This window comes from Thunnus maccoyii, chromosome 4, assembly GCF_910596095.1.
Source record: "Thunnus maccoyii chromosome 4, fThuMac1.1, whole genome shotgun sequence".
Taxonomy (NCBI): domain Eukaryota; kingdom Metazoa; phylum Chordata; class Actinopteri; order Scombriformes; family Scombridae; genus Thunnus; species Thunnus maccoyii.
This window is the reverse complement of record NC_056536.1, coordinates 30648603-30662690: the sequence shown is the minus strand read 5'-3', so window position 1 is coordinate 30662690 and position 14088 is coordinate 30648603. Positions and strand designations below refer to the sequence as shown.

The window sequence follows — 14088 nt, the reverse complement described above, 5'->3', positions numbered from 1 at the left end:
CAAGTTTTTGGGGCAGTAGGGTGTAAGAGCAAGTGCCTCGGATTTTGCCCAGTTGACCTTCTAACCTGATAATTTAGAAAACAGATCAATCGTTTTAAATAGAGATAGGAGAGACCATTGAGGTTCTGTTATAAAAAGTAATATATCATCTACGTACAGCATTAGTTTGTGTGTAGAGTCACCTGTCTGGATACCAGGGAAGTTGGGGTCGTATGACTGCCGCTGGAGGTTCAAGCACTAGTGCAGAAATCAAGGGACTTAATGGACAGCCTTGTCTTGTGTCTCTACTGAGCTGAGAACAATTGTGAGAGAACCCCGTAAGTTATGACTGATGCTCTAGGAAGGTGCTGCTCATCGCTCACATCATATTAATTAAACGTCTAAAGTTATCAGCCGAGCTATAAGGATAGCTAAGCTTTCTCCAATTTTCATCCATCTAACATTTTATTTTATGGGCGTGTAATGAGTATTACACCCTCAAGGGGGTGCTATTGTGTTCAGTCTTGTTACACTTACCCAGTCCCCTGTATCGGCTAAGTTGCTGGTAGATCTGCTTCATCCTCTCGATGTTGAGCCGGCTTGCTTCTGCGTGGTGCACCATGGGCTTCGGGTAATGGACGCCGATTATGCACTTGGCGGCCGCCTGCACGGACTCCGGGGCGTTCCACGGGTCGTAGATGAACTTAGCGGGAAAACCTCGAAGGACAGGTAAGTATCGCCTGGAAGCACAGGGAGACATTAGATACGCCTGCTTGTGTCAACGTGACGAGGAAGATTACAGAGTAAAACTGGGGTGGGATTGATTCAGGGATGCAGAGTTATTCTTTAAAACTAACACAAAAACAATGTACAAAATTTTAGTATCTTAATGTAAAAGTTGAAACAAAAGCTATGTTTCCACTATTTCAAATATTAGTTAGAAAAAGTTACAGTATTTATTTTAATTGTGACATTTAAAATGCAGTCCAACTGTATTTTTTGGTAATGTCTTTGATAATTATGCATACATCTGATACTTTTTTTTAGGTTTTTTCATACTAAGAAAAGTATTACTCAAACAGATCTGAGTCATTTTATTAAATGATATATATATATGCACAGCCCATGTATGTTCTATAACTGATAAGAGCATGCTGGTCTTCAACACTTCATGCTTACAAGTATTATGGAAAATAGGTGCTACAAAATGAAAGCTACAAACAACCACAACACTGCACAGTATGGCTACAGTACATGAGAGTATGAATACAAAGTCACTGCTCTACAAGTCTGAAAGCTTTTCTGGCACTGAAGTGAGTTATCATCACAGTGCATGTGGACTTAAGTTCAAAACGTGATGGAAAAAACCAGGGGCTGTGGTCCCGAACAACATTTACTGTAAGCTGGTGTGTAAGCAGCCACACCACAGACAAAAAGTGTGATCCTCCAAGAGAATGAAGCCAATATAAAAAACACTGACTGCAACAAGATAGAGAATTCAACATCTCACAGTACCATTCCAACCTGCTGGAGTTTGTTTTTAATCCTTGGCTGTCGTGGATTTGCTCCATGTGACAAAGAGAGGCCACCTACCTAGTGCACTTGGTCCAACCTTACCCAGTCCGAGGAGGGGAGACAGACAGGACAAAGGAGGGGGGCAAGTGGAACTGTGGAAAGCGGCACAGTGCAGCGCTGAGAGGCAGAGAGAGAGGGGGTGGGGGCGGGGGTGTGGTGCGGCCTTGGTGGACCGACACACACAAACACACACGACGGACGGCGCTCCGGGTTGCTACGGAGATCGCCCCATCGCAAGAGAGAGAGATCACTGCCGATTGGGTTGATGATGCTAGGAGACTTCTACTGTAACACGCGGTTAGAAAGCAGAGTGTAGTGACCCACCCACCCGCAGCCCACCCTACACCCCACCACCCAACCCTGAAAAGAGCAGGTGTATAGTGGAAAAGTTCTGCCATCGAGAAATCGAGATATTTACTTTAAATCTACTTTTTTTGTCTTTGATTTCCCCTTCAGCTGCCCTTGGGGCTTGAGGGCAGCAGTGGCTTAAAAAACGCCCCAACACCTGAATATTTATGGGTTTAATTCTTCCAAGAGCTCAGCGTCCACATCCCTGTGTCCTCAGTTTATGTCAGTCTGGAAAAAAAGTGACTAAATGTCTACTTAAATTAATGCTGAATGTTCCTAGTCGATGACAGAAGTCTTCCATTATACCTCACAGCTCCAGGCCCCCACCCTCCCTCCAACCTTCCCCCCACCTCCCTCCCCATGATCAGACAGTGGTGGACTGAGAAAAGAGCTCCTGCCTGCTCCCCCTGTCCTTCAGACTGTGGTGGTTGTCTTTTAAGTGGTCAGCGGGCCGACGGCCCCCCTGCTGACTGTCCCCTCCCACAGCCACAGCGCCACACTCTGGGCTGGCCCACTAGGGGGCCCCCTCATTTCACCAAAAGGGACTACAACCCTTTTGTCAGGAAGATAAGCAACCTGCCAGTAGCAAGCAGTCCTGCAGAGGACAGCGGGTGGTTTATGTAGTGTATGTGTTAAGTGACTCTGTTGTGTTTGAGAAAGAGGATATGCAATGAGGGGAAGTGTGTGATGTGCTCAGATACAATGCATCATCTTGCTTTTTTGGTTCTTGATTTTTTATTTATGATATAATGTGAAAGTTGGACTTGCACTTATTTGTTGATTGTTTTGTCTGTGGTGTTGTTTTGTCTGTAGACTTGAGTATGCATGAATGACAGTAAATCTGAACGTGAAACTGAAGTCTGGCTTATTGACCAATGCAACTAATGGACATGTTTCCCCAAATGGGAAGAATGCTTTTATTTTGCATATACTTTAAACAATTTTAATGTATACAAATTGAGCTGTGTCTGATCGCAAGAAATTGTAATAATATAATGTGTGTTGCTTGTGTGCGTGAGTGTCTATGTTTGCATTTCTGTGTGTGTGAGTGTGTGTTTGTCACTGTCTATATTTACCAGCCACTGCTCCAGGTCCACCTGAGCCAGCAGGGCTGCATTCACATAAGCAGAGCACCACTGAACATTTCACAAAGGGTTGGATGAGGGGCTTTGACCAGCGCCTGGACAATGGACCATCTTGCGTGGCACGACACGGGTCACTAGTACCAGCGCCATCCGTGCATCACTGCGATGGCAGAGCTACAGCTGGTCCAACGCCTCTCATCACTACCCTCTGGGGAATGCTTCATAGTCCTCTACCTAACGAATGCAGGCAAGGCATTTCCCTACTAAGCGGTCAGAATCCCTTTTGACGAAATGAGACGCTACCAAGTTACAAACCCGCCCAGAGGGTGCTGCTGGGGCGCGAGCAAAGTCCTGTCCCTCAGGGTTGCACAGGTAAGTAAAAACAAAAACGGCCACCGATTTCTCAACTCGATCCCCTACTTCCATCCAAGGTAGCCCAGGCTGGCAAGCCTGGCTGCACCTGGGTGGAGGGGCGTGAGAACGGCCAATCATCTTAAAAGCAATCAGCTACAATCTACGAAGGGGAGAGGGATAGCTGAACTTTCTCCCCAATCCACCAAAAAAACAGATGAGCCAAGACACAAACACAGAGCCACATCCAGAGAAAAGAGAATAAAGAATCTACGCCTTTTCAGTAAAATTGATCTGGTGTCAACAGTTATATATATATATATAAACTACAGATACGCCCGCGTACACAATCACCAAACAGACATTCACAAACAATAACAGGGCACGCAAAGAAGTGCACTGTGAACACTGATATACTGATAAATAAGACATGCCTGATTCCTAAAACTAAAGTGCTGAAGTTTTAACAGAATAGAAAATGGACTGATGGGCAAAAATAAGAGGAGAGGAGGAATGATTCTCTTTCGTTCACTTACCCAGAGATCTGGAGGTCCCCCTTTATCCCTCCATCTCTCTCCCTGTTTTTGTCTGGTAAATTAACCCTATGGTTGTGTATGATGCGTGTGCGTGTATGAGTGACTCTTGTCTATTTGCGATCGTTATAATAGAACTGAACTGAACTCTGAGAACCACAACATTGTTATTTTCTGAAATAAGTAGGACTGTAGGAGATGGCTAATTACTGAAAGGTGATACCAAGAATAGCATTATATACATAACCTTGTGACAAATACAGATGTGAAGACTGGAAATTGGAAAACCTGAAGTCCCTAATTGTTACAGCTGCCCAAAACAAACCGCTTTGCACCTGCATTAATGTGTGTACTGATGTGTGTCGGGTCCCGAGTCTATACAAGCATGTCTGTGGCCCTTCCTGCTCGCTCAATTTCCCTGCATGTGTGTAGTCCAGAGAGAAAGAGGGAAGAAGGTTGCCATCCAGGGGGAGGGGGGTCAGCAGCTGGCACCAAGGGGGCGATGCCAGGAAAGGTACCCACCTGATGAAGTCCCCGTTGGGGTCGGTGCGTCGGCCGAAGCCCACGGGGCAGTAGCAGTGGAAAAACTGCTGGAAAAATGAACTGCAGGACAGCCACATCCAGCTGCCTGCATTCACGCTCCAGTCTGCATCTAGAAGCAACTCCTCAAAGACCTGCAGCATCAAAAAGATGACAGATCATATAGATGTTTGATGTATAAAATCGGTGTACCAGAGAGCTTTCAGGGTACAAAACCTTGACAGCCATATCGGAAATCATCACAAATTTACACCGACTGGCCTAGAGGTGATTAACGTTTTGTTTGTGAAGCATATGTTCCTCCCTCCTCACCTTCATCCCTTCCTCCCAGCTGATCCACAGGTCCCCTCTGGTGAGGAAGCAGGCCACTGCGTGCCGGGCTAGGTGATGGATCCAGCCCTCCTGCCTCAGCTGCGTCATGATGGCGTCTATCCAGGGAAAGCCTGTCTTGGCCTCGGCCCACTTAGCGAGTGCCTCGGGATTTTTGTCCCAGGGGATGCGGACGCAGATGGGGTTCCCCTCCATCTTGTCGAAGCGTGGGTTGTTGGTCGCTGCGGTGTAGAAGAACTCACGCCACAGTAACTGGCCATACAGGGAAAGCGGAGGGGAGCTGTTCTTTTTCACCTGACAAAAAATAAATATAGGATTTTAAAGCATGCAGTGCTGTCGTAGGCTATATCTACATAGACTGAGTGACTGACACAGGCCTTCTCTGTTTTGAATGTATAGTATATAAATCTATGAAGCACATAAATATACTATACATCTATCTAAATCTGTTTCTCATTAGGTATTTTACACACTGTCCATAGGAGTTGACATAAAACAGCTTCAGTCAACGAGAGCTACACTGGAAGAGTTGTAAACTGACCTTTCGGTAGAGGTCGGTGAGCTTGAAGTAGAAAAGGCGACATGAGAGGCAGCCGAAGCGCAGGTAGGGGCTGAGGCCTGTTGGGCTGGCCAGCAGGGAGTTGGCATTCATCCTGGGACGCTCGAAATTAGCCACCCACGCCTGGAAAAAGAGACAGAGAGAGAGAGAAATACAAGAGGAGAGGTAGAGTCAGTCAATGAAAACAATTAAAAATCTGTAATTCCCATAAGATTTATACATTTCAGCAGAGTTTGTGTGATCGGGAATACTGACTTTTCTCTCCAGATGGCGCTCTATCCTGGTCAGAGCTTCAGTCTCTCCTCCCGGCCACACAGCTGAAGGCAGGCCCTCGGTGTCAAAGCCTGAAAAACATTCATCTGAATCACCTTCCTGGTGTACAAAAGTGTCATACTTGTCAACAATCCTTCTGTTATGTCAACCGGTTATGTCATATATGCTGAATTAAAATCTCATACAGCTTGTAGTTTCATCCTGGCAATTAGCAGGTGCTTCAACCCTGCTAACAATTCCTACAAGGCATGACCAGCCATGTCTAATTGGTTGCCTTTCTTGCTTCTCCTTGTTATTTTCGGTTTATTCATACAAATTTGACAAATAATACATATGCTTAGGTAACTGTTGCGTAATAGTCTTCGGCTGTACACCTACTGCTGTGAAAGTATCACACCCTCAGTCGAGCAGTGGCACTGCTCCCTTATTAGAGGAAGAGTGGGAGAACATTATGACCTTTTCTTGCGTGCTGCAGTACAAAGCTGAACAACGTGAAGTTTTCCACTCGACACAGCCCACAGCTTTATCAGTTTCTTAACGTATATCTCCCAACTCTCTCCTCTAGACTGCTGCTGTGTGTTTTTTAACCGCTAACTGCTTTCCATTTGCTGTTTGTATACATGTGTTGTCTACTTATTTTTAATTTTAAATTAATTATAAACCATTGTACCGCATTTCCAACATGTTTAAAAATGTTTGGTATAACAAGTATAAAACCATGTATTGAAAATTGCATACAAAGTTTAATGTATGAGCCATCTACAAATTAAGTAACAGGTTCAAAGCTTAAATAGAGACAGCAATATTGCTCAAAAAAAAAAAAAATCAAGATAGGAGCTTTACAGCAGTTATTATCATGCCACTCTGTCATGCAATGCATCATAAAAATACATTTAAAAGGGAATTCCATCAAAATTGACAGTCAAGTGGTTTTAGCAGTTAACACTAAATCTCTTTTTTAACTAGTAAATTATGCGTACAGTTCCTTTATTGTACTACCAATTGATTCTGGTCCCATTTTATAGAGTTCAACCAAAAGATATTTTACTTTTTCAGAGAGAGTCCAGTAATTCTGACCTCTGGACCTGCCTGGAGGGTTCTGTTGTCTGAGTTTGAATGCATTTTTTAAATGTGTGAAGTCTTTAAGGACCAATGTGTGGGATTTAGTGGCATCTAGTGGTGAGGTTGGAGATTGCAACCAATCGATAACTCCTCTTCCAAGCATGTAGGAGAACCTATGGAGGCTGCGAAACCTGTGAAAAACGTGGAAGGCCCCTTTCTTGATCGAGTGTTTGGTTTGACTGTTCTGGGCTACTGTTATACAAAATCTCAAGTTAACTGCTCACTAAAAACTATCGAGTGTTTGTTATGTAGGGAGTAGTGAATAAGTGATTCTGTACAGTCACTATCATACTCACATCCAGCAAGATCGGTATATAGCACTAAGTAAAGAAACTAAAGAATCCCATAAACTGTTGGTCACTTCTTCTCACTTTAATAAAGACCTTCATCAAATCAATTTACTCAGCAATATGCAAAAGATCCAGGAGTCCCCTGGTCATATAAACTCTAAACCTAATTGACTCTGTGCTGAAAGTCTCAAACAGGACGTTTAATAAATAAATAAATAAAAAATTCCACCTGCAATGTTTTGGGAGTAATCTTGTTAGCTGAAAGGTGTCTTTTATTAGTTCACCAGCTCTTGACTGATGACCCAAAAAGTTAATTAGGGACTCTTGAGTACAGGTGAGAGCAGCAGGTGGTGCCAGGACTGTAAGAGTGTGAATGGACTGTGTGGCTTTCTGTGAATGGAAACCAGACATCTGGACTGACTTGAGTGTAAGAGGGTTAACAGGTTACTTGGCTAATTTAGGGGACAAATAACAGCTTGTGTGGAATAAACCTTCACAAAGAGAAACCAGACATCTGCACTGACCGTATTAGAGACTTAACACCTTAAATGTCTTTATTTAAAGGTTCCTAGTAAAATACTCGCACAGGTGTGAGCAGCAGATGGCTACAGTGTAGTCAACTGTATTAATGGCCTGTCACCGTCTGCCAATGGAAACCAGACATCTGGATTGCACCTCAAAAAGGAGGTGAAGGTGTCATCTAATTAATCCAATAGTCAGGGTTTAGATGAGATTTACTTTTAAATAGAGAAACTGGATTGGTGGTTTAAAGACAGTTAATGAGCTTACAGTGTTAATTTAGGAAGCGATTTTCATTTTGTTTCAGTCTAAATCAATCTTAAATGTGTTTTTTATGGATATGGCGAACAAACAAACCCTTAGTTTGTTTTGAATTTTGTAATTTTCAACACTGATGTTTTTCATTACAGTAAATGAACACTTAATTCTTACTACTACTTCTTTCACTATATGCTTGTAAATTCTGGTCAGGTGTGTGTTTTTCTCACCAAGCTCTTCCAAGGACGGGACCCCGTACTTGTCTCCGTGGTCTTCACAGATGGGGGTGACGCAGCGACCCATCAGACTGTCCGACAGCGTCTCCACGGGCATCTCAGGAGGATCCAGTCGACTGATCAGGGTCTGAAAACGTTTGTAGGTAAGAGGAGGCTGCCCGCCATTCAGCTCTATGATCCTGGAAGGGACAGAGACAAAGACTGGTCAAATCTAATCTGCAAGTAGAACAAAAACTACTGAAGTTTCTCTCAGAAACAGACACACGAATCAACATTTCTCTTGCAAAAAATAGTGAATTTGGAAACTCATTTGGAATTTAAGCGTCATTGACTGATCTAGACCTATTTTTACAGCCCTGTTTTTCTCATGTTAGAAACTGTTATTAAGATACAGATAAAGATCAGTATTTTTGGTAAAAAGTAGATTACTTTGTCACTATTCTTGTTGCCAAGACAACAGCATGTTTTCTTTCCATGAAGCTCTGATGGATCAAAATCCATTTCAAATGGTCAGTCAGTAATCCTAAAATTAGATGATCAAAAGGAAATCAGCTTAAAAATAGATGTATACAAATAAATTAAAAACACAGAAACTGTTTTTATGGCCATCTATCATGGCTGTCCTGTATCTGACACACACACACACACACACCTGTAAATGATTTTGTGCTCCTGTCTTACTCCACATGGACTCAAGATGGCGCTACTGACTGCAGTTGGACTCATGTCAAGCAGTAATCTACTGCTTCGTTATCAAAGCTGGGTTTTATGTACAGTTTAACTTTTCATTTGACACCAAAACAGGCTTTTGTAAGATTATTTTTGGTTAATATCAGAGTTTCATGTCCACAGTGTAAACCAACTTATGAAAAAAAACCTTTTAGAGCAGAAGCAATAGAACACAAAAGAGCTGGAGATGCAAAGCATGTGCTGCCTGCAAAGACAGATGGTTTGATTGTTTTTAAAAAGGCAGCTGTGATGTAATCTTCTGGTTGGCTGTTTTACAAAGAGATATGAGGAAAAAGAGGATGCAAATATGGATATTTGGATACGCGGAATATATTTGATGTATAGAGCTGCTTGATCATTCGGAAAAGCATACAAGGGATACCTTCTAAAGCTGTTGAACATAAAGATGTGCAGCAGTTGCCAAGAAAATCCAAGAAATAAAAAGTATCTTCATATTCCTATTGGTTGATAATATTATGTGCATTGAAAATAATATTGAGACCTTGTGTTAAGATTCTTTAATGCTCTTTAAATTTGAGTTCTCGTGAGGTCTTGGACCATCATCTGGCTACATGACAGTTTACTCAACAATCCAACGTCATTGACGTCTTTACAGCTGTTTGTCTTTTTCTTACTTGTCCAGGTCGTAGAGGGTGTGTGATATCTTGACAATGACCTCCACGCCTGCCTCCATGGCCAGCTTCTTGATGGCAGCGTCTCTCTCTTTCCCAAAAGGCTCTGAGTCATATTCAAAGGTCAGTCGAGAGATCTTCCATTCCTGAGAGAGAGAGAGAGAGAGAGAGACAGAGAGATTAAAATTTCCAAGAGGCCAAGGTGACATCTTAAAACTACTTATATAAAAACAACAAAAAGCAGAAAATCCTAATGTTTCAGTCACTTGAACAAGCAACTCTTTGGCATTGGTTGACTTTGTTTGAATGAGATTATCATAACTGTCAATTTTCTGTCGATGCTGACCTTAAAGAGCCGTGGGAACACGTTGGCTGGTTGGCCCCTGATGACAAAAAGGCGGGAGTTGAGCTTCCGAAGGCTGGCGTCTAGATCCTCCAAACACTGGAGGAGAAACCTGATGAATGACGACAAAGAGGAGGTAGAGAAAGAGTTGAAAAATGATTTGACTATGATTTGTAACAATTGAAGAAATGACAGAGTTTCACTATGCATCCTGGAGGAAAATCATATTTCTTATCTGTTTTTACTTTTTCTACATCTTTACAAAATATGTATGAAAGAGTGAATTTCTATCCTCAGATCCTTCTGTTTCTTCTGCAGCTGTTAGTTTGGTGTTACTGGGTCTCACATTTTAGTCCCTGCTTGATGTCATATCGTACTGTGAAAGCTTTGACAATGACATCAACTTGTTTTTGTTGGAATAGTCTGTCAAAAATTGCCTGCGGTGTGTGTTTGTGTTTTGGGCTTTATGAGGCATACGGCAACCCGGTGAGAACAGATTTCCCTCTCTGTCAGACACACGTTTGAAGCTTTAATGGATCAACATACATCAGAACAAAATAATAAAATACAATTCTTTCTGTGTGTCTTCTTCTCTGTAAAAGACCAAATAAATACATAAAACATATCCAAAATTGTGTCTTGTGTTTGATGTTTGTATTGTAAATTACTGTATATTAGCATTTACATCAGTACAAACCCTGAACATGTGCTTGGACCAAGTCAATCATATTTGTCCTTCGGAAGCTGATGAGTGACAACTTGCTGATAAGAACAACAACACGTCAGTCAGTGATGCATGCATCCAATAATTGAAAATGCATAAAATAGTCTTTCCAGAGCCAGATTGCGGTCATCTTTGTCATTTTGAATGAACCATACTACCATTGACCACAATCTAACAGCTCAAATTACCATAATGAATATGGATATGAAATAGTCACCGGAGGAGGATGCTCTTTATAACAAAAGAAAGCATGTGGGCGCACATGTGTGCAGATAGGAGGCTTCTGCCCACTACAAACTAAAAAGGTTAAAGTAGAGTTTCTGCCTCTAAACGGTTTCCTGATGGCCATTTGTGACACACACTTCCGTCTGTTCTAAACAAGCGTTCCAGATGGTGAAAATCCCGACTGGATGTGAGTCAAAACACAGTCCCTCAAAATCGATTGAAACAGAACTTTTCACGACTAAACCGTAACGCAGGACTTCACAGACAAATGTGTTAAAGAGCTGAAAGCTCTCCCTTTGCTGGACCCCAATGAGGCAGCCCCTTTCTTAGAGGAAGATGTATGGGGCCTAACGGCATCCCAGCAAGGGTGCTCAAGACCTGCGCCAAGAAACTGTCACCAATTGTTCGCTCAATCTTCTGCAAATCCTACTGGTTTGCCACAATACCCACCCTCTAGAAAACTGCAACAATCATCCCAGTACCCAAAAAAACCCTGACCCAAAGAACTCTATCATTACCACCCCATTATCCTCACATCCATAATAATGAAGTGCCTGGAGAATCTGCTCCTATACACCATCCTGCCAATTGTCAACCAACAACTGGACCCCTTCCAATTTGCCTACAGGGCCAAGAGGGGCAGCACCTGGATTCCCCTGGCACGCTCTCTGTCAGCCAGGATCCTCTTTGTAGGCTTCAGCTCTGTTTTCAAGACCATCAAAATGCACCTGATGATCCAGAAGCTACACCGACTCAACAATCCTGCCATCTGATCCCTCTCCTGCACAATTTCCTCAGTGACAGACGGCAAGCTGTTTGGGTAGGCTCAACATCAGCTGCACTCACCACCAACACCAGAGCGCCGCAGGGTTTTGTGCTGAGCCTGTTTCTCTACATGCTGTACACCAATGACTGCACCACTTACCTCAAATACTCCGACGACACTGCCATTCTTGCTCTTCTCAAAGATAACCACTCTGTTCTGGACTATCATAACACTGTTGCACACTTAGGTACCCCATCCTCATCAATATCGGAACAGCTGAAATGGTTGACAGCTTTAAATATCTCAGACTCACACTGGACAATAAACTCAGCTTTGATCAGCATGCAAAGGACATTTAAAAAAGGAATCAAACTCAAAGGACATTGTCGTCCTCCCCATCTCCTCCTACTGTTGTACCAAAGTATTATTCAACTTATCCTGCTCTAGTGCTCCACCTGTTTCTTCAACATGCTCTCTATCACAAACCACATCAAAGTCACAACCATAACCAACACTGCTGCCAAGATAATAGGTCCATTGTAAGGCCATCACACGCAATGCAAATACAACAGCACAGAACATCAAGTACTCACTCAAATGCCAGTTCACTGTACTGCCCTCTGCGTGCAGATACAGGTCCCTGAGGTGAAGGCTTTCTGCTTCCGCAAAAGCCTAGTACCTGCAGCCATAGCAACCCTAAAGAAGATGACTCACTGTTTTCATGTTGTTTTGCCCATCGTTATTGTGTGCTGTTGTGTTGTACTTCATGTGTTTCTGTCATTGTGTGATGATGTGTGTAAAGTGTAATGTTGATTTTCCCTTTAATGTACAGTGCTGTGAAAAAGAATCTCCCTCTGGGGACGATAAAGTCTGACTAACTAACTAACTAAATGGACCAATCACAGCTTCCGGTCAAGATTTCTTTCTTTTTTTTTTTTTTAAAAGAATGGTTACTGATGCTGACAGATGATGCTAGCAGTTATCCCCGATCTCTGTCACTAGCCATGCAGTGCTTGTGTGTAAGAATTTAGGTTTATCTTGACTGATTCTTTAATGTTGGCTGTTTAGATCAGATCCACCTTGTTGTTCCAGGACAGTAACTTTTCCGGTTGGGCTACTTAAATTCCCTTTTCTGAGCTTCTAAACAAACTCATCTTTAATTCACCTTTATTTAAAATTAATCAGCTAGGCTTTTAAGTGAAACCAAACATTATGGTTATATCAGTTTTCTGTTTTAGCTTCTTTATATTGGCTCCAAGATGATCTTTGCAATGAGTTCTATCTACACTTGAGGGTGTTTTACTTTATTTGACCAAGGCCTACTACAACCAAACAATCAGCAAAAGGAGACTTATATTACCCAAAAACGTTAAATTATTAATACTGTCAGAATGTCAAAGTCTGTATATGTGATTATAATGTAATGCAATTAATAAACACCTTAATAACATGTGGCTGATAACAGTGGATTCAACATCTACTGTGATGCTACATTATTCTCTTGTGGCTGTTAAAAATTCCAAGATAAGCAACAACAGAATGATGACAATGTGGACAAGATGAGACTGAAAGTCACAATCACAATGAAATTAAAAAGACCAAAAATTGAAACTATGTTATTGTGTGCGGTCCATAGTACTTTGACTTCACAAGTCTTCTAAACTTAAAAATAAAACTTTTTATTCTGCTTTGAAGTACTGATGTTATTTCAACTGCACTTTGGCAGAAGACATCAGCTGTTAATTAATTACAGTGGATTTATTACCATGGTTACCACAGATTCAAGCTCAGTAGAATAATGCCATTTTTTGGCTGGAACACAAGGGCCAGACCTATACATGTGAAAATCTGTGCCTGACTGACTGAATGTCTAGCATTTCATACACAGTCCAGCTATATACTAGGTTTTGACCTATAAAATGTAATCCCTCCAGGATCAGAGTACAATAAGTGCAGAACAGTAAGAAGTAGAACATGTGGAAGATGTGCAGCAGTATCAAAGGAGAACAAGACAGTGAAGCATTAAACCTCATTAAGTGCTGTTAAGTTAATTATGTACATCTCTGTGAACAGACTTTAGCTTAAAATGCAGCTCACTGATTTAAGAGTTTTAACAAAAACAAGTAAAAGAAAGCACATGCCACCCATTTGAGCATCTTTGCATTGACTCACTTTTTCTTTTAGGTGATTTAAAAATTTTATTACTGGTTTTAAAAAAAAAAAGTTCTGAAAAGTTTGGCACCTTCATACTAAAGTGTTGACTGTCTGTTGTTGTATATTGCCAGCCTCATGTCATTGAGCTCTACAGCACTAAAAAATAAAAGACATTTTAAGACTCACCTCTTTCATCTTGCTTTTATTAAATCTTATCAAAAGCTTTTAATCATTTAAATTTGATTTAATTTTAATTTTTATTGTTATTCTACCCTGCTGTATTGCATTTTAATATTTGTGTTTGCCACTCTTTAATTTGTTTTATTTTAAATGTTTTATACAATTTGATGTCACAAGTGTTCCATTAGTTTGAGATATGTGTTAAAGAATTTCTTCGTAATGACCATTAAACAATAGAGACCGGAGCCGAAGTACCAAAATTTAACAGAACTTGTAAAAGAAGGAGCGTTTCACAATGCAACACACAGGATGAGGTTACAAAGAAAAAGGCTCTCAG

General features: G+C 41.6%; 1 protein-coding gene across 2 annotated transcripts in view; it reads right to left on the bottom strand.

Moving 5' to 3' along the window:
• The window catches only part of LOC121895579 (cryptochrome-1), a 35560-nt gene that overhangs the window by 5901 nt on the left and 15571 nt on the right, over positions 1 to 14088 (bottom strand). The window contains exons 3-11 of one of the 2 annotated variants that reach the window (XM_042408882.1): positions 9706 to 9814; positions 9363 to 9505; positions 7993 to 8177; positions 5556 to 5644; positions 5283 to 5423; positions 4724 to 5035; positions 4394 to 4545; positions 517 to 719; positions 191 to 292 (exon numbers count right to left, since the gene is read on the bottom strand). In XM_042408882.1, the coding sequence (XP_042264816.1) occupies positions 285 to 292; positions 517 to 719; positions 4394 to 4545; positions 4724 to 5035; positions 5283 to 5423; positions 5556 to 5644; positions 7993 to 8177; positions 9363 to 9505; positions 9706 to 9814 (1342 nt within the window). In that variant the 3' untranslated portion in view covers positions 191 to 284. Of the gene's footprint in view, positions 1 to 190; positions 293 to 516; positions 720 to 4393; positions 4546 to 4723; positions 5036 to 5282; positions 5424 to 5555; positions 5645 to 7992; positions 8178 to 9362; positions 9506 to 9705; positions 9815 to 14088 lie in introns of those variants that run through there. The other variant, XM_042408881.1, reaches the window with a different exon arrangement.